Source organism: Lichenostomus cassidix, chromosome 4A (genome assembly GCF_008360975.1).
Source record: "Lichenostomus cassidix isolate B80296 chromosome 4A, HeHo_3.0, whole genome shotgun sequence".
Taxonomy (NCBI): domain Eukaryota; kingdom Metazoa; phylum Chordata; class Aves; order Passeriformes; family Meliphagidae; genus Lichenostomus; species Lichenostomus cassidix.
This window is the reverse complement of record NC_139485.1, coordinates 2,672,342-2,686,512: the sequence shown is the minus strand read 5'-3', so window position 1 is coordinate 2,686,512 and position 14,171 is coordinate 2,672,342. Positions and strand designations below refer to the sequence as shown.

The 14,171-nt window shown below is 39.5% G+C and overlaps 1 protein-coding gene across 4 annotated transcripts in view; it reads left to right on the top strand.

Annotated features, from left to right (window-relative positions):
- Positions 1–14,171, top strand: part of ATRX (ATRX chromatin remodeler) — a 65,417-nt gene that overhangs the window by 38,625 nt on the left and 12,621 nt on the right. For all 4 annotated transcript variants that reach the window (XR_014852168.1, XM_085060063.1, XM_085060062.1 and 1 more), the window contains 13 exons: positions 487–666; positions 1,055–1,196; positions 1,585–1,694; positions 3,551–3,697; positions 3,903–4,080; positions 9,170–9,307; positions 9,521–9,696; positions 10,736–10,853; positions 11,431–11,561; positions 11,854–11,942; positions 12,088–12,257; positions 13,106–13,259; positions 13,550–13,653. Coding sequence is in view for 3 of the 4 variants with exons in the window: in XM_085060063.1 (XP_084916189.1) it covers positions 487–666; positions 1,055–1,196; positions 1,585–1,694; positions 3,551–3,697; positions 3,903–4,080; positions 9,170–9,307; positions 9,521–9,696; positions 10,736–10,853; positions 11,431–11,561; positions 11,854–11,942; positions 12,088–12,257; positions 13,106–13,259; positions 13,550–13,653 (1,837 nt within the window). In the remaining variant the exon portion in view is untranslated. The remainder of the gene's footprint in view (positions 1–486; positions 667–1,054; positions 1,197–1,584; positions 1,695–3,550; positions 3,698–3,902; positions 4,081–9,169; positions 9,308–9,520; positions 9,697–10,735; positions 10,854–11,430; positions 11,562–11,853; positions 11,943–12,087; positions 12,258–13,105; positions 13,260–13,549; positions 13,654–14,171) is intronic.

The following is a 14,171-nucleotide window of genomic DNA, read 5'->3' as shown; positions in this document are numbered from 1 at the left end:
ATGTCACCACTGTGGAGGTAAAACATAGTGTTTAACTTAAACTTTTCCTGCCTGGGTCGTAATAAAAATGCATGATGTTGAAGTAAATAGAATTTTTAATCTAAATGTAGATGAGACAAATTGTAGATGAAGACTTCAGTAGTGTTGGGGTTTCTTTTCCTGTGTGGTGTAGGTAAGGGCTGATCTAATTTAGCACCAGTATAACAGAAAGAAAGAGCTTTATTAATAATCATTACCATGAAATGATAACAGTGCCTTCAGTACTGCCATTGCACAGCTGGGTTTATCTTTAATATCTTAGAATACATTACAGTTAAGGTGGCACTTCATTTGTCATGCTTTTAAAAAGTAAAAAAATCCTTTTTCTCATTAGCTAAACTTCATCTGTGTGTAGAAGAATTTCTGGGAGCTTGTCTAAGAAAGAAGGATTTGGTTGTCTGTGCCATAATTTTTTTGCTGACGTGTACTTCATTTAATTTCTAATAGAGTAATTCTGAGAATGAGGACAATGATGACTCAAAATCTCCTGGAAAAGGCAGGAAGAAAATAAGGAAAATTATCAAAGATGATAAGCTTAGAACAGAAACACAAAATGCACTTAAAGAAGAAGAAGAAAGAAGAAAACGTATAGCAGAGAGAGAACGAGAGAGAGAGAAATTGCGAGAGGTAAGGTCTGGTTTTTGTGTAAAATTGTGTGAACTTGAATTTCTGGTGATGTTTAAGATGATAAATTTCTACCTCAATGTAATTTGATAAGGAATTTCTGAAAACTCATTCAATGCAGCCTTTCAAGCCAAAAGTTTTATCTGCAGTTTGCTGCAGGTTGACCTTGGTAAGTTATATTTGATGCTGTGATCTTTAGAAAGCTCTTTCAGTTCCCTACTGCTTGCCTTCAGTGCCAGAGTAAGTTGTGATGCAGTAAAGAACGGAAGATTTCTCTTTGCTAAATAAATTACAACTTCTAGTTTCTTCTAAATCCGCTGTGTCTCAAGTTCTGGGTGTTATTCATGTGACAATAATGAATATTCCCCTGCTGCCCTGTTTCTGTTTGTAGGTGATAGAGATTGAAGATGCTTCACCTCTGAAGTGTCCCATTACAACCAAGCTGGTTTTAGATGAAGATGAAGAAACCAAAGAACCATTAGTGCAAGTTCACAGGAGTATAGTGACCAGACTGAAGCCACACCAAGTAGATGGTAAGGAAAGAGTTTAGAGAAAAAAAACAAGATTTTTTTCTCTTCAGGGACACAACCCCTTATGCAGACTGAATTAGAATAATAAAAACTCCTTGACAGAAAAAACCCAGAATGTGTCTTCTCCCTGTCCCCAAGATCAGTCAAACTGCATCCTCACAGTAATATTTTCCAACCCAGTTGCCACATCTTCAGTGAAACTGGGAATATAATCAATTTTAACACAAAGATCATCCCACATACAACCCACTGGGCAGAAATGAATCAATAATTATCCTGACAGCTGCTTTCCTAAGAGTTACCATGATCCTAGTGATCCCAGCTGTCTCTTAGCGGGTGAACTTTATTAAAATGAATGTTTAATGAGAAAACTTTCAATAATTTCCTTCAGGTGTTCAGTTCATGTGGGATTGCTGTTGTGAATCTGTTAAAAAAACCAAGACATCTCCTGGCTCTGGCTGCATTCTTGCTCACTGTATGGGCTTGGGGAAAACGTTACAGGTAAGAACCAAAATTTGTTTCCAAGTGCTGTGTGGTTCCCTTGCAACTCAGAACAAGAAAATAAATAAGCTGGTAGGAGAGAGGCTCCAGGAGCCTGTTTCTAAGATCGTGTAATAATCTTAAGCAGGCTGTGTTTTTTCTGTCTCTCTCATTCTTTTTTTTTTCCTTTAAATGGTTTATGTTCTAGAGTGTTTTTTAAATTTATTTGCTACTGATAAAGTACAAATTTATCAGGTTTGCTTTTTTTATTTTTTAATGCTAGACTGCATGTCCAAATTCAGATGCTGGTGGGTTTGTGGGATTTTTTGAGTGACACAGAGCTGAGGATGCTCAGGGGGACTGAGTTCACTCACAGTTCAGGCAAACCAAACTGCAGCTGTGGTTGGTGCTGAGGCACAGCAGGTTTTTAACTCCAGCTGCAGTGTATATAGAAATTTGCCTTGTTTAAGGAAATGGGGGTGACAGACACAGTATTTTGACAGTCTGCAGTTCTACAGAACACTTTGACAATCACCTTTAAAGGGTATATTTTTATCCACTTGATTCTAAGGTGGTGTGGTTCTTCAGGAGTTAATTACACCTTTTCCTGGTGATTTGCACTGCTTTGCAGAACTGATGTGTAGGGGACTTTGTACACTTACACTTTATTAGTTTGATAAATACTTCACAGCAGAAGGTGTTTTTATAGTGATCCAGATGTGCTAATGACAGTCATTTTGGTTGCAGCCTTGCTAATCACGGCCCCAGTTTCAAACATGTCAATATAAACCATTTTTAAGGCTGCTGTTTGAAGCTGAGGTCGTTGTTCTTTCCATATTGTCCATTTTCCAGTCCCTCTGCTGTGCTCTGTGATGCCATTTGTTGTTCAGCTCTTAAAAAAGCTGAACCAGCCTCCAGTTTTAGCAGACTTTGCAGACTGCAGGGCAGGATGTCAGCAGAGATCAGACAACTTGCTGGCCAGGAGAGAGGATTTTGGTCATGAGTCTTCCTGGGTAGTTTTGTCTTACCACAGAACCACCAGTCACTCCTTTTGTTTTAAAACCAGTTTGTTGCCCAGTGTTCCAAGCACAGTGATGCAGTTTGAAATTCCTCTGAACAGTGTAGTAAATCACAGTTGCCAGATACCAAGATTTTATGCAGAAAGAGCTTTCTGCTGTTGCAGTTATATGGATTAGAGTGCAGCTTTCACCATTAAAAGCCCAGTGGGAGAGCTGGAGCTGCCATTGGATCACTGACTCTCCTCTGGTCCTGCCTTTGGTTGCTGCTGCTCCAAACAGGCAGCCCAGCAGGAGCTCTGAGTGACACCAAAATGTTTCAGGTTTTCCCAAGCCTCGAGGAGGTGCAGCACACAGCCAGGGTGGCTGCAGGGTGAATCCTTGGAAAACATTGCCATAACCTGCTGCAGAGCTCTTCTGAGAGAATTTGCCTTGAAATACCTTGAAAAAAAATCTGGAAAACTGATTTAAGACTGAAATTCACTTTTAAGAAACTTGAATATGAATTTATTTTCTATTTGGGGCGAGTGTTGGGAGAAAGCTTAGAAACAATCTGATAGAAGCTTTTTAATTTATAAAAATGATTGGTGAAATGTAAAGGGAGGGTTCCTATTCTTAAAAACCTTCAGCGATTCAAGTGTATCTCAGTATGTGAAGGATGTGTGTAGCCATGTAACACAGAGTAAGGACTTTATCAACTCCAAATACACCTGTGTGAAATTTTAACCAGCGAGTTGCAACAGAAAAAACATATCTAAACAAGGCTGTTGTTGGTAATTTAATTCCATAATTGAATAAATGCATTTATCTTTCTTTCCTGGTGTTTATTTGGTGTTCTGCCTGGTTTTTTTTCTCTTGCAGGTAGTAAGTTTTCTCCACACAGTCTTGCTGTGTGACAAATTGGATTTTCGGACAGCTCTGGTTGTGTGTCCACTCAACACTGCCTTGAACTGGCTGAATGAGTTTGAAAAATGGCAAGAAGGTTTGGAAGATGAGGAAAGACTCGAGGTAAAAGGCTTAAAGAGAGTTCTTCATGAAATAACTGAATGATCTGCATAATTGGGAAGCTCCACCACTTGAAATACAGGCTAAGGAATGCACTTGAACCACGTGAAAAATCCACTTGCATGAATACATCAGAACTATTAAAAGTTATACACCAGAACTGAGTATTTTAAGAGGAATTAAAGCATTTTTTTTTTCCCTTTGGAAGGTGTGTGAGCTGGCAACTGTGAAAAGGCCTCAGGAGAGGAGCTACATGCTGCAGCACTGGCAGGACGAGGGAGGGGTGATGATCATTGGCTACGAGATGTATCGAAATCTGGCACAAGGCAGGAATGTGAAGAGTAGAAAACTTAAAGAAATATTTAATAAAGCTTTAGTCGACCCAGGTAAGTGAAAATTAATGAAGGTTGTATAGATTGTGCTTGCAGGTTTATGTGTGTGAGCAAAATAAATAAATGATGTTAGAAGATTTACCAGATTTTCTTTGTTGGCTTTTGCTGAGTTACAGAAATTTGTTCAGAATCTTCCCCATCTGCTTTTGTAAACAGACTTCTGTAACAGTCTTTTCTGTTCAATCAAATACAAGGAATATATTCTGGAAACTTTTCCTATTCAGTGAGTTTTTTGTTAGCATTGCTTTCTTTGCAAATTGCTTTGAGGTGACCGTTGGGGACCCAAGGCTGTTTTAATCTGTTAATTTGTTACAACCACAAGCTGTTTTGTCCTTGATGGAAATCTACCATTAAGGGGGCAACTACACATGAAAATAGTAGACAATGTACCTTAGAAGTGTGAAAAAACAAGTGTTAATGAAGTGCTAATTAAGGGGATGCAGATAAAGCAGTTAATTATTTTTTCAGTCTTGAGAAACAGATGTCTGGTTTGAGCTGAGTTGAACTGAGCAAATTTATGTCAGCAAGTATGGAAGCTGAAAGTATTCCCAGTTAGTATGACTGATTGATCAGGTGGTCATGAAAAAGAGGTAAAAATTTTAGGGTTAGGAAGGTTCACCAATACAGCAGAATTTCCTTACAAGTTCTGAAGTTGGCAGCTGGTACCTGAAAATAACTTAGGGTTATACAGGATGCCTTAAAAACTGTTTTTAAAAGGCACCTTTGCTGTGAATGCAGGTGTAGAAGGCAGGGTAAATGGAGCCAGGTTTTCTTGGATTTTAATTATCTGAGTGGACTTCACATTGACAATGTGTGATTGATTTTCTTTTTTTTTTTTCCTTTTTCTGATAGATAATTGTACTTGATGAGTTTGATTTTGTGACATTTCAATTCATAGCAGGGCCCTGAATTCTGTTCTAACAGACAAAGAGTTTATTCTAGTGGGAAAAAGAGCTTTGTGATTATTGGCTGGCATTGGCCAAGTGGAATTGGCATCTCTAGCTCTGCAAAAAGGCTGTTTGAGCAGCGAAAACATGAATTAATTTTCTGCCAGTTTGACTCACTAAGTCATACAGTTGCTGTGGATTCAGGGAAGCTCCAGTGCAGCAGCTGATGAACTATTTTTGTTGATATATAATGTGTTGATTCCACACCCATTATTTAAGCAGTGAAGGAAGTGTACTTCTTGCCAGTGGGGTTTTTGACTCCTCCTACAAAAACTATAGTTACTAAAACAAAACAAAAACCAAAACTAAGTAACAAACCAAAGGCGCTAACTCTGTGCTGTCAGTGCTATTCTGTATCTGATTTTCTCAGGATACTGCATTTGCTGAGAATATTGTCAGGAAAGTCAAGGCTAAGGGAGAAAAGGTGTGAATTGCTGTCTCAGTAGTGCTGACAGGACAGTAATTTTGGACTCGGTGGGTCTTGTTCTGGTGCAGTGATGAAATAAAATATTACACAGTGATTGATTTTTATGGGGTTTTTCCTGATGGAAAGTGTAAGGGAGGGGTTGTTGCCATGTGTCTTTACAGGAACATTGTCCCTTCATGGCTTTGTGTTTGTGTAACCCTAGAGACACTGAGCTGTGGGGTGAGGTGATGTTGGACATGCAGTGTTAGGAGGAGACAGTGGTGCTACCTTCCCTGTCCCTTTTACATCCTCCTCTGTTCCTGTTCTCCTTCCAGACCTCTTCAGACAGAGCAATGTTTGGCATTAGGTTGTGGATTTGTGTAGTTTTAATGCAGTTTGGAAGCTGCAGCACATTGAGCCTGACAGATTTTGAGTAGTTCCATATGAACATGGAGCCTCCTGTTCTTTTCTCTTCTAGCACTGGTTAGTGGGGTGGAATCACACCATTAGGAAAATTGACCTTGAAATAACTCCATAATTATTTCCATAGAATCATAGAATCTCTAAGCTTGCAAAAGACCTCCAAGATCAAGTCCAGCCTCATCAGGCCCACTAAACTGTGCCCTGATCTTCCATGTCTACTCATTTTTTGAACATTTCCAGGGATGGTGACTCCACCACCTTCCTGGGCAGCCCCTTCCATGCTTAACCACTCTTTCAGTGAAGAAATTTTTCCTAATACCAGCCTGAACCTCTCCTGGCACAACTCGAGGGCATTTCAGGTTGCCTCATCTCATTCTGTATTTTAACTCATTGCAGAAAGACAGGAGTGTCCATGTGTTGTTCTCCATTAATTTTGGAGCCATTAGGTTTGGCTAAATGGATGAGAATGTGCATTGCAAGATTCTCTTGTGTTTCTTGCTCTCTTGGTGAGTCAGCATGGGCAGTACAGCAGGTTCCAGTGCAGGAAAAAGCCATGTGCTGGCTTGCTGCTGGGACTGGAATTAGGGAAACCTTGGCCTCTGGGAGCACTTCCCATTAAAAAAGCTGCAAATTTGGTACTGGAGTGCTAATTTAATGAGATGTGTCTGGTGAATCCTGCTGGGGTAAGACATACTATATAGGAGAAGCTTGTGTTGCACTGTCAAGGGAAGCAGAGGGGGAAGGTTTAGCCAAAGTTTATGGGTGGAGAAATGATTTCATGAATTAACCAGCTCTGCTATGTGAAAGAATGGCAGGATTATATACAATGCAGAGTTTCCAGCCTGCTTTGTGCCACTGCTGAAGGGCTATTGGTTTACTGATCACTGCTGTGCTCTGCTTGTAGCACTTCAGTAACTTGATATTTTTTTGTACTTGTTGCTCCTAACAAAAATTCTGGTACTGTTTAACTTGGAAACTGCTCTTTAATTGGCAGTTGCATAAAGTTCTTGCAGACATCAGAGGTGCAGGAGACCTGTTTATATATATCTGTATGTATATATATTATGTATATATTATGTATTTCAATATATTAACATGTAAGTACAATAAGGAGGTTGAGAGGATAAAGACTTTGAGGATCTTTGAGGAAAGATTGTATGAGTAAGGCTTTTTAGCCTAGAAAAAATTCAACCAAACTGACAAATTTTCCACCATATAAGAGCTGGTTAATCAAAGGAGTGTTATCAGTTAGTGTTGACATCATTTGGAGAAAGGGAAGGGCAGAATTTATTCGGATTTGCAGATATTCAGATTATTCAATTTGGGTATTGTTGCACAGTGTTTCAGCAAGAGAGAGGCTGTGGAGTTTCCCACTCCTGTCAGGTCTGCCCCTTTCTCAGAACCCTTATCTCAGATGGAGAAAATGATCTAAATGATCCCTTGAGGTTCCTTGAAGTTTTACATTCCTTTGTCATATTTTGAGGAATGCTCTGTCCACAATGATTTGCATTTGGGTTTTGTATGAACAAGGGAAAAACCCCACAAATTTATGAAAATCCCTGCTGCTGAATCGTGGCCAAGATGTTAGTTCAAGATATCAGTGCTACATGCCTGCCAAACAAACCATGAATAATTGTACTAAGATAGGGGTTTTTCATATTTTTACTGTCATTCACTTTAAACAACAGATTTTGAGGGTTTTTTTAAATTTCATTTCTTTAATTTCATGTGAATGAATCACAGTTTTTAATGAAACAAGCACTAGAGAAAAGATCTGTCACTGCTAGGGATGGTTACATAAAATTAAAGGAAGGCTTTGTGTGAAGCCACTTGATGTTTTTCATGCTGTCAAAACTGGGAAGGTACAAAAGCAGTGAAATAATATGGAGAAATGTTTCTGGGGCAGGTGGGAAAATTCAGGAATACATTGGCTTGGAAAAGCCTAAGTGTATTTGGCATTCATATATGGATTTTCATAATTGTCTTCTAGACATGGTTCAAAAGTTTGGTTTTTATGTTGGTGGTGGGTTTTATTTGTTTGGTTGGTTTTTTTGTTTTGTTTTTTGGTTTTTGTTTTTTTTTTTTTTAAGAAATACCTTCTTGATGCTTTTCTCTTCACGTGTAAGATTCAAATCACTTTTAAATGACCTTAAAATCACCTTAAAATGGCATTACTGAGGTGACTGGCAGTGGCACACAAGTGGTCAGAGGTGTAATTGATTATCTGTTGTTAATCACTGCCTCGTAATTAATTTTCTTCTCTACAAGGCAGTTTAAATTCAGTCTGAGAAAAAATATTCTCAGTAAGTTATGAAAGATTAGACTGTCCTTCCTGGCAAATCATCCTTTGCTCCTCAAATATTGGCCTTTTTGGAGCTGAATTGCTGAACCCAACCGGTGGCTTTTCTCCAAGGTGCAGCAGCTTGTCATGAGCTGCTTTCAGAGCTGAGAGTGCTGGAACTGAGGGCAGGCTTAGAGCTGGTAAAACATTTATTCTGAGTTACTAGTTGGATCCTAGAATATCTTTTACTTCATTTTCAAGGAAAGAAATTCCAGAAATTGCGCTAAATCTGCAAACAATTAGAGTGTGTAAGTCTGTTCTGCCAAGTTGGGTATTATTTATCATATTATTAGAGTTGCTCTGCATGGTGTGGAAATGTGTTGTGGTGTGGTTTTGACATTCCTTGTGCAGCTCACTTAAACCAGACTGATACTTTATCTTCTGGAAGAAAGCTGAGGACATTCCTGAGGTGACTTTCAGCTGCAAGGTGGCAGTTCACTTGTCTGTAATTCAAATCAAATCTGGCTTGGTTTTATATTGTCTAAGACTTCTGATTGCACTCTGTCCCCCTATTGCTACTCTTGCCTTAGTGAAAAATGTCAGGTTACCTGATTTGGGGTGTTTTGGCATTGCCTGAGTGTCAGTAGATGGCAGCCTAAAGCTGGAGAGAAGTTTTCCCGAGTTTTGCTGGGGTGGGTGGAGGTGCAGCCATGCCCAGCCAGCTGCAGGGATAGACCATTTTAACAGGAATATACTGCAAAGCTGAATTTAACCCTTCCCATGAAGGATTTACAAGCAGCAGCCTGTAGTTTACCAGAGTGGCTACTCTGAATCTGAACGCCTGTGGAAAGGCTGAGTGAGAACCAATCAGTGCTTAAAAAATCTCACCATAAAACACACCAAAAAAGCCTGTAAAAAGACCAAAACACTTCAGTAACTGGTGGAACAGATTTTGGATACTTGGTGCTGTCAGCTTCTTTGTGGCAATAAAATATTGTGGAGAGATGTAATGTTGTTTCTTTCCAGGTCCTGACTTCGTGGTGTGTGATGAAGGACACATCTTGAAAAATGAAGCATCTGCTGTCTCTAAGGCAATGAATTCTATTCGGTCTAGGAGAAGAATAATTCTGACAGGAACACCACTGCAGAATAATCTTATAGAATGTGAGTAGTTGTCTTTTGTTTCCTTCAGTACACATTTGCCTGTCAGCCGTATGAAGATATATTTAGTTTGATTGGAAGAAAAGAATTTGATCTGCTGCAGCTGCCTGCTGGGTTTCTCTCTATTGAGACATGACACATTTATTTTCTGTTTGCATTAATCCCAGCACTGTGCTTTCCATCTTGAGCCACTCAAGTCTGATCTTTTTCTCCTAGATCACTGCATGGTTAACTTCATCAAGGAGAATTTGCTTGGCTCAATTAAGGAATTCCGGAATCGATTCATCAATCCCATCCAGAATGGGCAGTGTGCTGACTCCACGCTGGTGGATGTCAGGGTGATGAAGAAACGTGCTCACATCCTCTATGAGATGTTGGCTGGCTGTGTTCAGGTAAAAACAGTTTATCCCTAACTCATCATTTCGTTTAACTGCAGGGAAGGAGAGGAATTATTTCATCTCACTCTGATGGAAGCACCCAAAGTCCTGTAAAATTCTTATTTGAGAGCTCCGTACATATTTTATCTTAAATATTTTCACTGATTATTAGATCTCTGTATTATTTATTGTGACTAGAAAAACTTTATGGTTTTTCTCCAAATGTCAGTGTATTCTAAAATGCATGTATTAGAGAATGCAGCTCTTTCCTGCTGTAACATTTTATGGTAGAGTAGTACATGAGTTGCTTTGAAATACTCCTTTTTAATTCCAAGTGCACACTTAGGAACTGCCCTGAAGTCTGCACAGAAAGTTGTGGTCCATGGTTTGTCAGTTGTTTCTGAATACCTCTTTTGTCTCACCTATGAGAATCAGAACAATGGTGAACAGGGGAAAAGGAAAATTATTCAAGTTTAGAAGGGTGAAGAAATTGTTACCTTACAGACCTTAGAAAAAGCATTGGATGGAGCCCACATGGATTTTCTGCCAGCCCTGTGCAGAGCAGATCCTGTCCATGCAGAGCAGCTCTGTCTTGTGGTCATTGGGTGGGTGGAGAGACAGACTAATGTAAGAGTCAAAAAAACTGGAGCAGAAGTAACTTGCCCAAGCAAGTTACTCAGCAAATCTGTTCTCCTGAGTGAGTCCCTCTGTGATACAAACACTGATTATTAGCTGCTTGCCTTCCCTGTGCTTCCACACAAAAACCTTTCAGTATTCTAAAAAAGCCCACAGATGTAGTTCCCAAAGCAGCCACTGGAATTGTAGTGAGCTCTGCAAGGCCTTGGAGCTGGGCATGGGGTTAGCAGGTCATAGGCTGTCCTGACAACCCTGAGTGGGGAAGGTGAGTTTCTGCTGCCAGGACCTGGGATGAATTGTATTTACTGGGCTGTTTTTCCCTCCTGTGTGCTTTGTTATTTGAGATGCCACAAATCCTTAAGCTCTCAGGAGTCATTTCCATGTTTCTGTGACTGAAGCACTGTTTGTAAAATTGCAGAGGAAAGATTACACAGCATTAACAAAGTTCCTGCCCCCCAAATACGAGTATGTGCTCGAGGTGAGGATGACTCCCATCCAATGCAAGCTCTACCAGTATTACCTGGATCACCTGACAGGTAGGTGCCTGCAGCTCTTCTGACAACACTGATGTCATTGAATAAAGGGCATTTCCCACAGGTGGTAGTGAAAATTAATTCTCTGAATGTTGTACTACTCTGCACTAAAGTGTTTGGATAACGAACAGATAGGCTGGGTTTTTTAGTTTTTTTAATGTGCAGCATTACAAGTCATTAAAGGTAGCTCAGATTAGTTAGCCACATTCACTGAAGCCTAAATGCAAATGTTATTTTGTGTTTTCCACCTTGGGCTGCTCTTACAAAACCTAAATAGAAGTGTCTGTCTTTTTAAGAGGATTTGTATCCATTCCTGTACTGGGCAGCAATGTTCTTTTATGTGAAAAACATAATCATGTTTCTCATTATCAAGAAAATGGGGAAAATCTAATTATGACAACTTTAACTAGGAGAAAAACTGCCTGTGACTGAGTAATTTGAGCTCTTTTACAAGAGATGTTACAGTATGATGTGCAGCTGGAAAGAACACTCAGCTCTGCACTGATGGGCTCTTCAAAGGGGAGCAGTGTGTGGCAAACTCGCTTCAGGGTTCACTCTAAAACCTGAACTTTATTGTCAGGTGTAGGTGGTGGCAATGAAGGTGGAAGAGGCAAAGCTGGAGCTAAACTGTTCCAGGATTTCCAGATGTTGAGCAGAATCTGGACTCACCCTTGGTGTTTGCAGCTGGACTATATTAGCAAAGAAAATAAGGTAAATTAGATATATCAAAATACTCTCACTTGAGAACTTTCCAAATAAGCTCTGCCAAACTCTAGGTAAAGTTTCGTCAAATTAATGGAAATCTTTGTTGCTGTGGGGTAATTTTGCTGCTGGTTTTGTCATATTTTTCTTGCTGGGTATGTTGCCATTCTTCAAACATTTTGCAAGGGCAGGCCTTTGTAGAACTTACCGTTGTTTAAATGAAGAGTAAGCAGATGGCTAAAGGTTTAATAAAAGCTGCTGGATGAACATACTTAATAATTTCTGTTTTTTCTCTTTTGAGGGCTATTTTGATGAAGACAGCATGGATGAGTTCATAGCTTCAGATTCCGAGGAAACTTCCATGAGCTTAAGTTCTGATGATTATTCAAAGTAATTGAGCTTTTATTTTGTTTGTTATTTTGTTTCCTAACAGACCTGAAGTGATTTCTATAAAGTGAATGTTTATTTTGTATTTTATATGTCTGTTAGCATATATTCCCTAGTGTGGATTTAAAAAAAAATGTTGCCTTTTTAGGAAAAAAAAATCCAAGGGGAAAAAGGTGAAAAAAGAGTGCAGCTCCAGTGGAAGTGGCAGTGATAATGATGTTGAGGTCATTAAAGTCTGGAATTCAAGATCTCGTGGAGGTGGGGAAGGAAATGTAGAAGATCTTACAAACAACCCTGCATCAACAAAGTCAGATGAAGGTGAGGATAACACAGAGATAAAAATGTGAGGCAGCTTCATTTTGCAGAAGGCATTTTGGGAGAGCTGTCAGGAATTCTGCTTTATGGCAGATTGGCAAATTCCTAAATTCATTATTTACAGCTCCTGCTACTTCTAATTATGGATTTATCCTGGAAAAACAAGGGGCATCAATTTAGAACTCAGGGGTTTTGAGGCAGGGAAGCTGCCCAGTGAATTTTTTAAATTCAGAAGTACAAAATGATAGAAAATTAAGAGGAGCTTTGCTGCTTTTTAAAACATATTTCTGAAAGATTAGGAAATATATGTGTCACAATTTGTTGCATCTGGAATTTGAATTGGATGCTGAGCAAGCAGATCCTGTGCAGCAGGAATACAAGACCTTTTTAAAGTTCTTATTCAGACTTCTTACAGCTGCACATTTAATATTTGGGTTTTTGTTTAATAATCTAGTTTTTGTCTGGTGTCACAGAGATAACTTTCTGATTCTATTATTTCATGTGTGTCTAGTCCTTTTCCCTAAGTAATTTAAATTTTTGGGGACAGTTAAGGTGAGAAAACTCTTCTTTTTTCCTCCATCCCAGTGACAAACATGTAAATGTGTAAGGGGAGGAAGGTTTGTGTGTAAAACATTTACAGTTAGAGATTAAACATGCTAAAGGAATTACATTATAGACAGAGTGAGTTTCTGTCTCTGCAGCACTTAAATATTTCACTCTCATGCCACCTTGTAATTGCTGATAGTGCAAAGGCTGTTTTTTCTTGGCCTATTTAACTCTCATACCAGTTAAGCATGTAAATTGAGACCATGTTTTCATCTTTGATTTTTTTAATTTTTTTTTTTTAATAGGGAAAGCTACATCCTCTTCCAATCCTGGCAGCCCAGCTCCAGATTGGTACAAAGATTTTGTCACAGATGCAGATGCTGAGGTGTTGGAACATTCTGGGAAAATGGTGCTTCTCTTTGAAATCCTTCGGATGGCAGAGGAGCTGGGGGACAAAGTGTAAGTTCTGGACATGTTACTAAAGACTTGATGAATATATTAGTCTGACAGTGTTCTCCATCCACTCATCATTCTGCTGGGACTGTTCTCTGAGGCAGACAAGAATGTTCCATTCCTTGTCAGGGAGTCTTCCCACACCTGCATGAGCTCCACCAGAGCCTTGCTCTGTGTCTGGAAAGGCTGTTTGTCTCCAAGGTTGTATCAGAGGGAGGAGGGAACAAAAATGAAGCAGTACAGTAATTAAAATAACTCCAGAGATGAATTCTGTGTTTCCCTGTTTCTTTTTTCAGCCTGGTGTTCAGCCAGTCCCTAATATCTCTGGATTTGATAGAAGATTTCCTGGAGCTGGCTAACAGGGACAAATCTGACAAAGATAAGCCTCCTATCTATAAAGGTGAGTGTCTTCTTCAACAACTGCAGCTCTCATAACTCTTTCACAAGTCTCTATTCAGTCCCCAGGGAATGGGTTTGGAATAAATGTTTTCATTAGGATATTGCATGCTCTGGACTGTCCCTGAAGCTGGCAGAGTTATTGGTCTCCCCTGCAGGTGGTCTCTGCTGTCCCAATCTGGACTTCTGCTTCTGATTTCATTCTGTTATCATCCATGCTTGTTGTAGCCTAAGCAGATTAAGTGTTCACATCTGAGAGAAGGCATTTTGTTCAATTCTGTAGAAAAATGATGTTAAACTCTGGTGCATGGCAAATCTTGATCCTTCCTCCTGGGAGAGAGAGTGTGAAAGAAAATGAGGCTGCTTTAAACCAGCGTGTAAAACATGGAAAATGTGAATTTAGGCTTTATATGTGCAGCAGCAGGTTGGCTTATGGATTCCATAAGGGAGCAAGTATTGAATTAATTATTATCCTAGTGATGCTCAAATGGCATGGAATTTCTCACTAGGATGTTCCCAGAG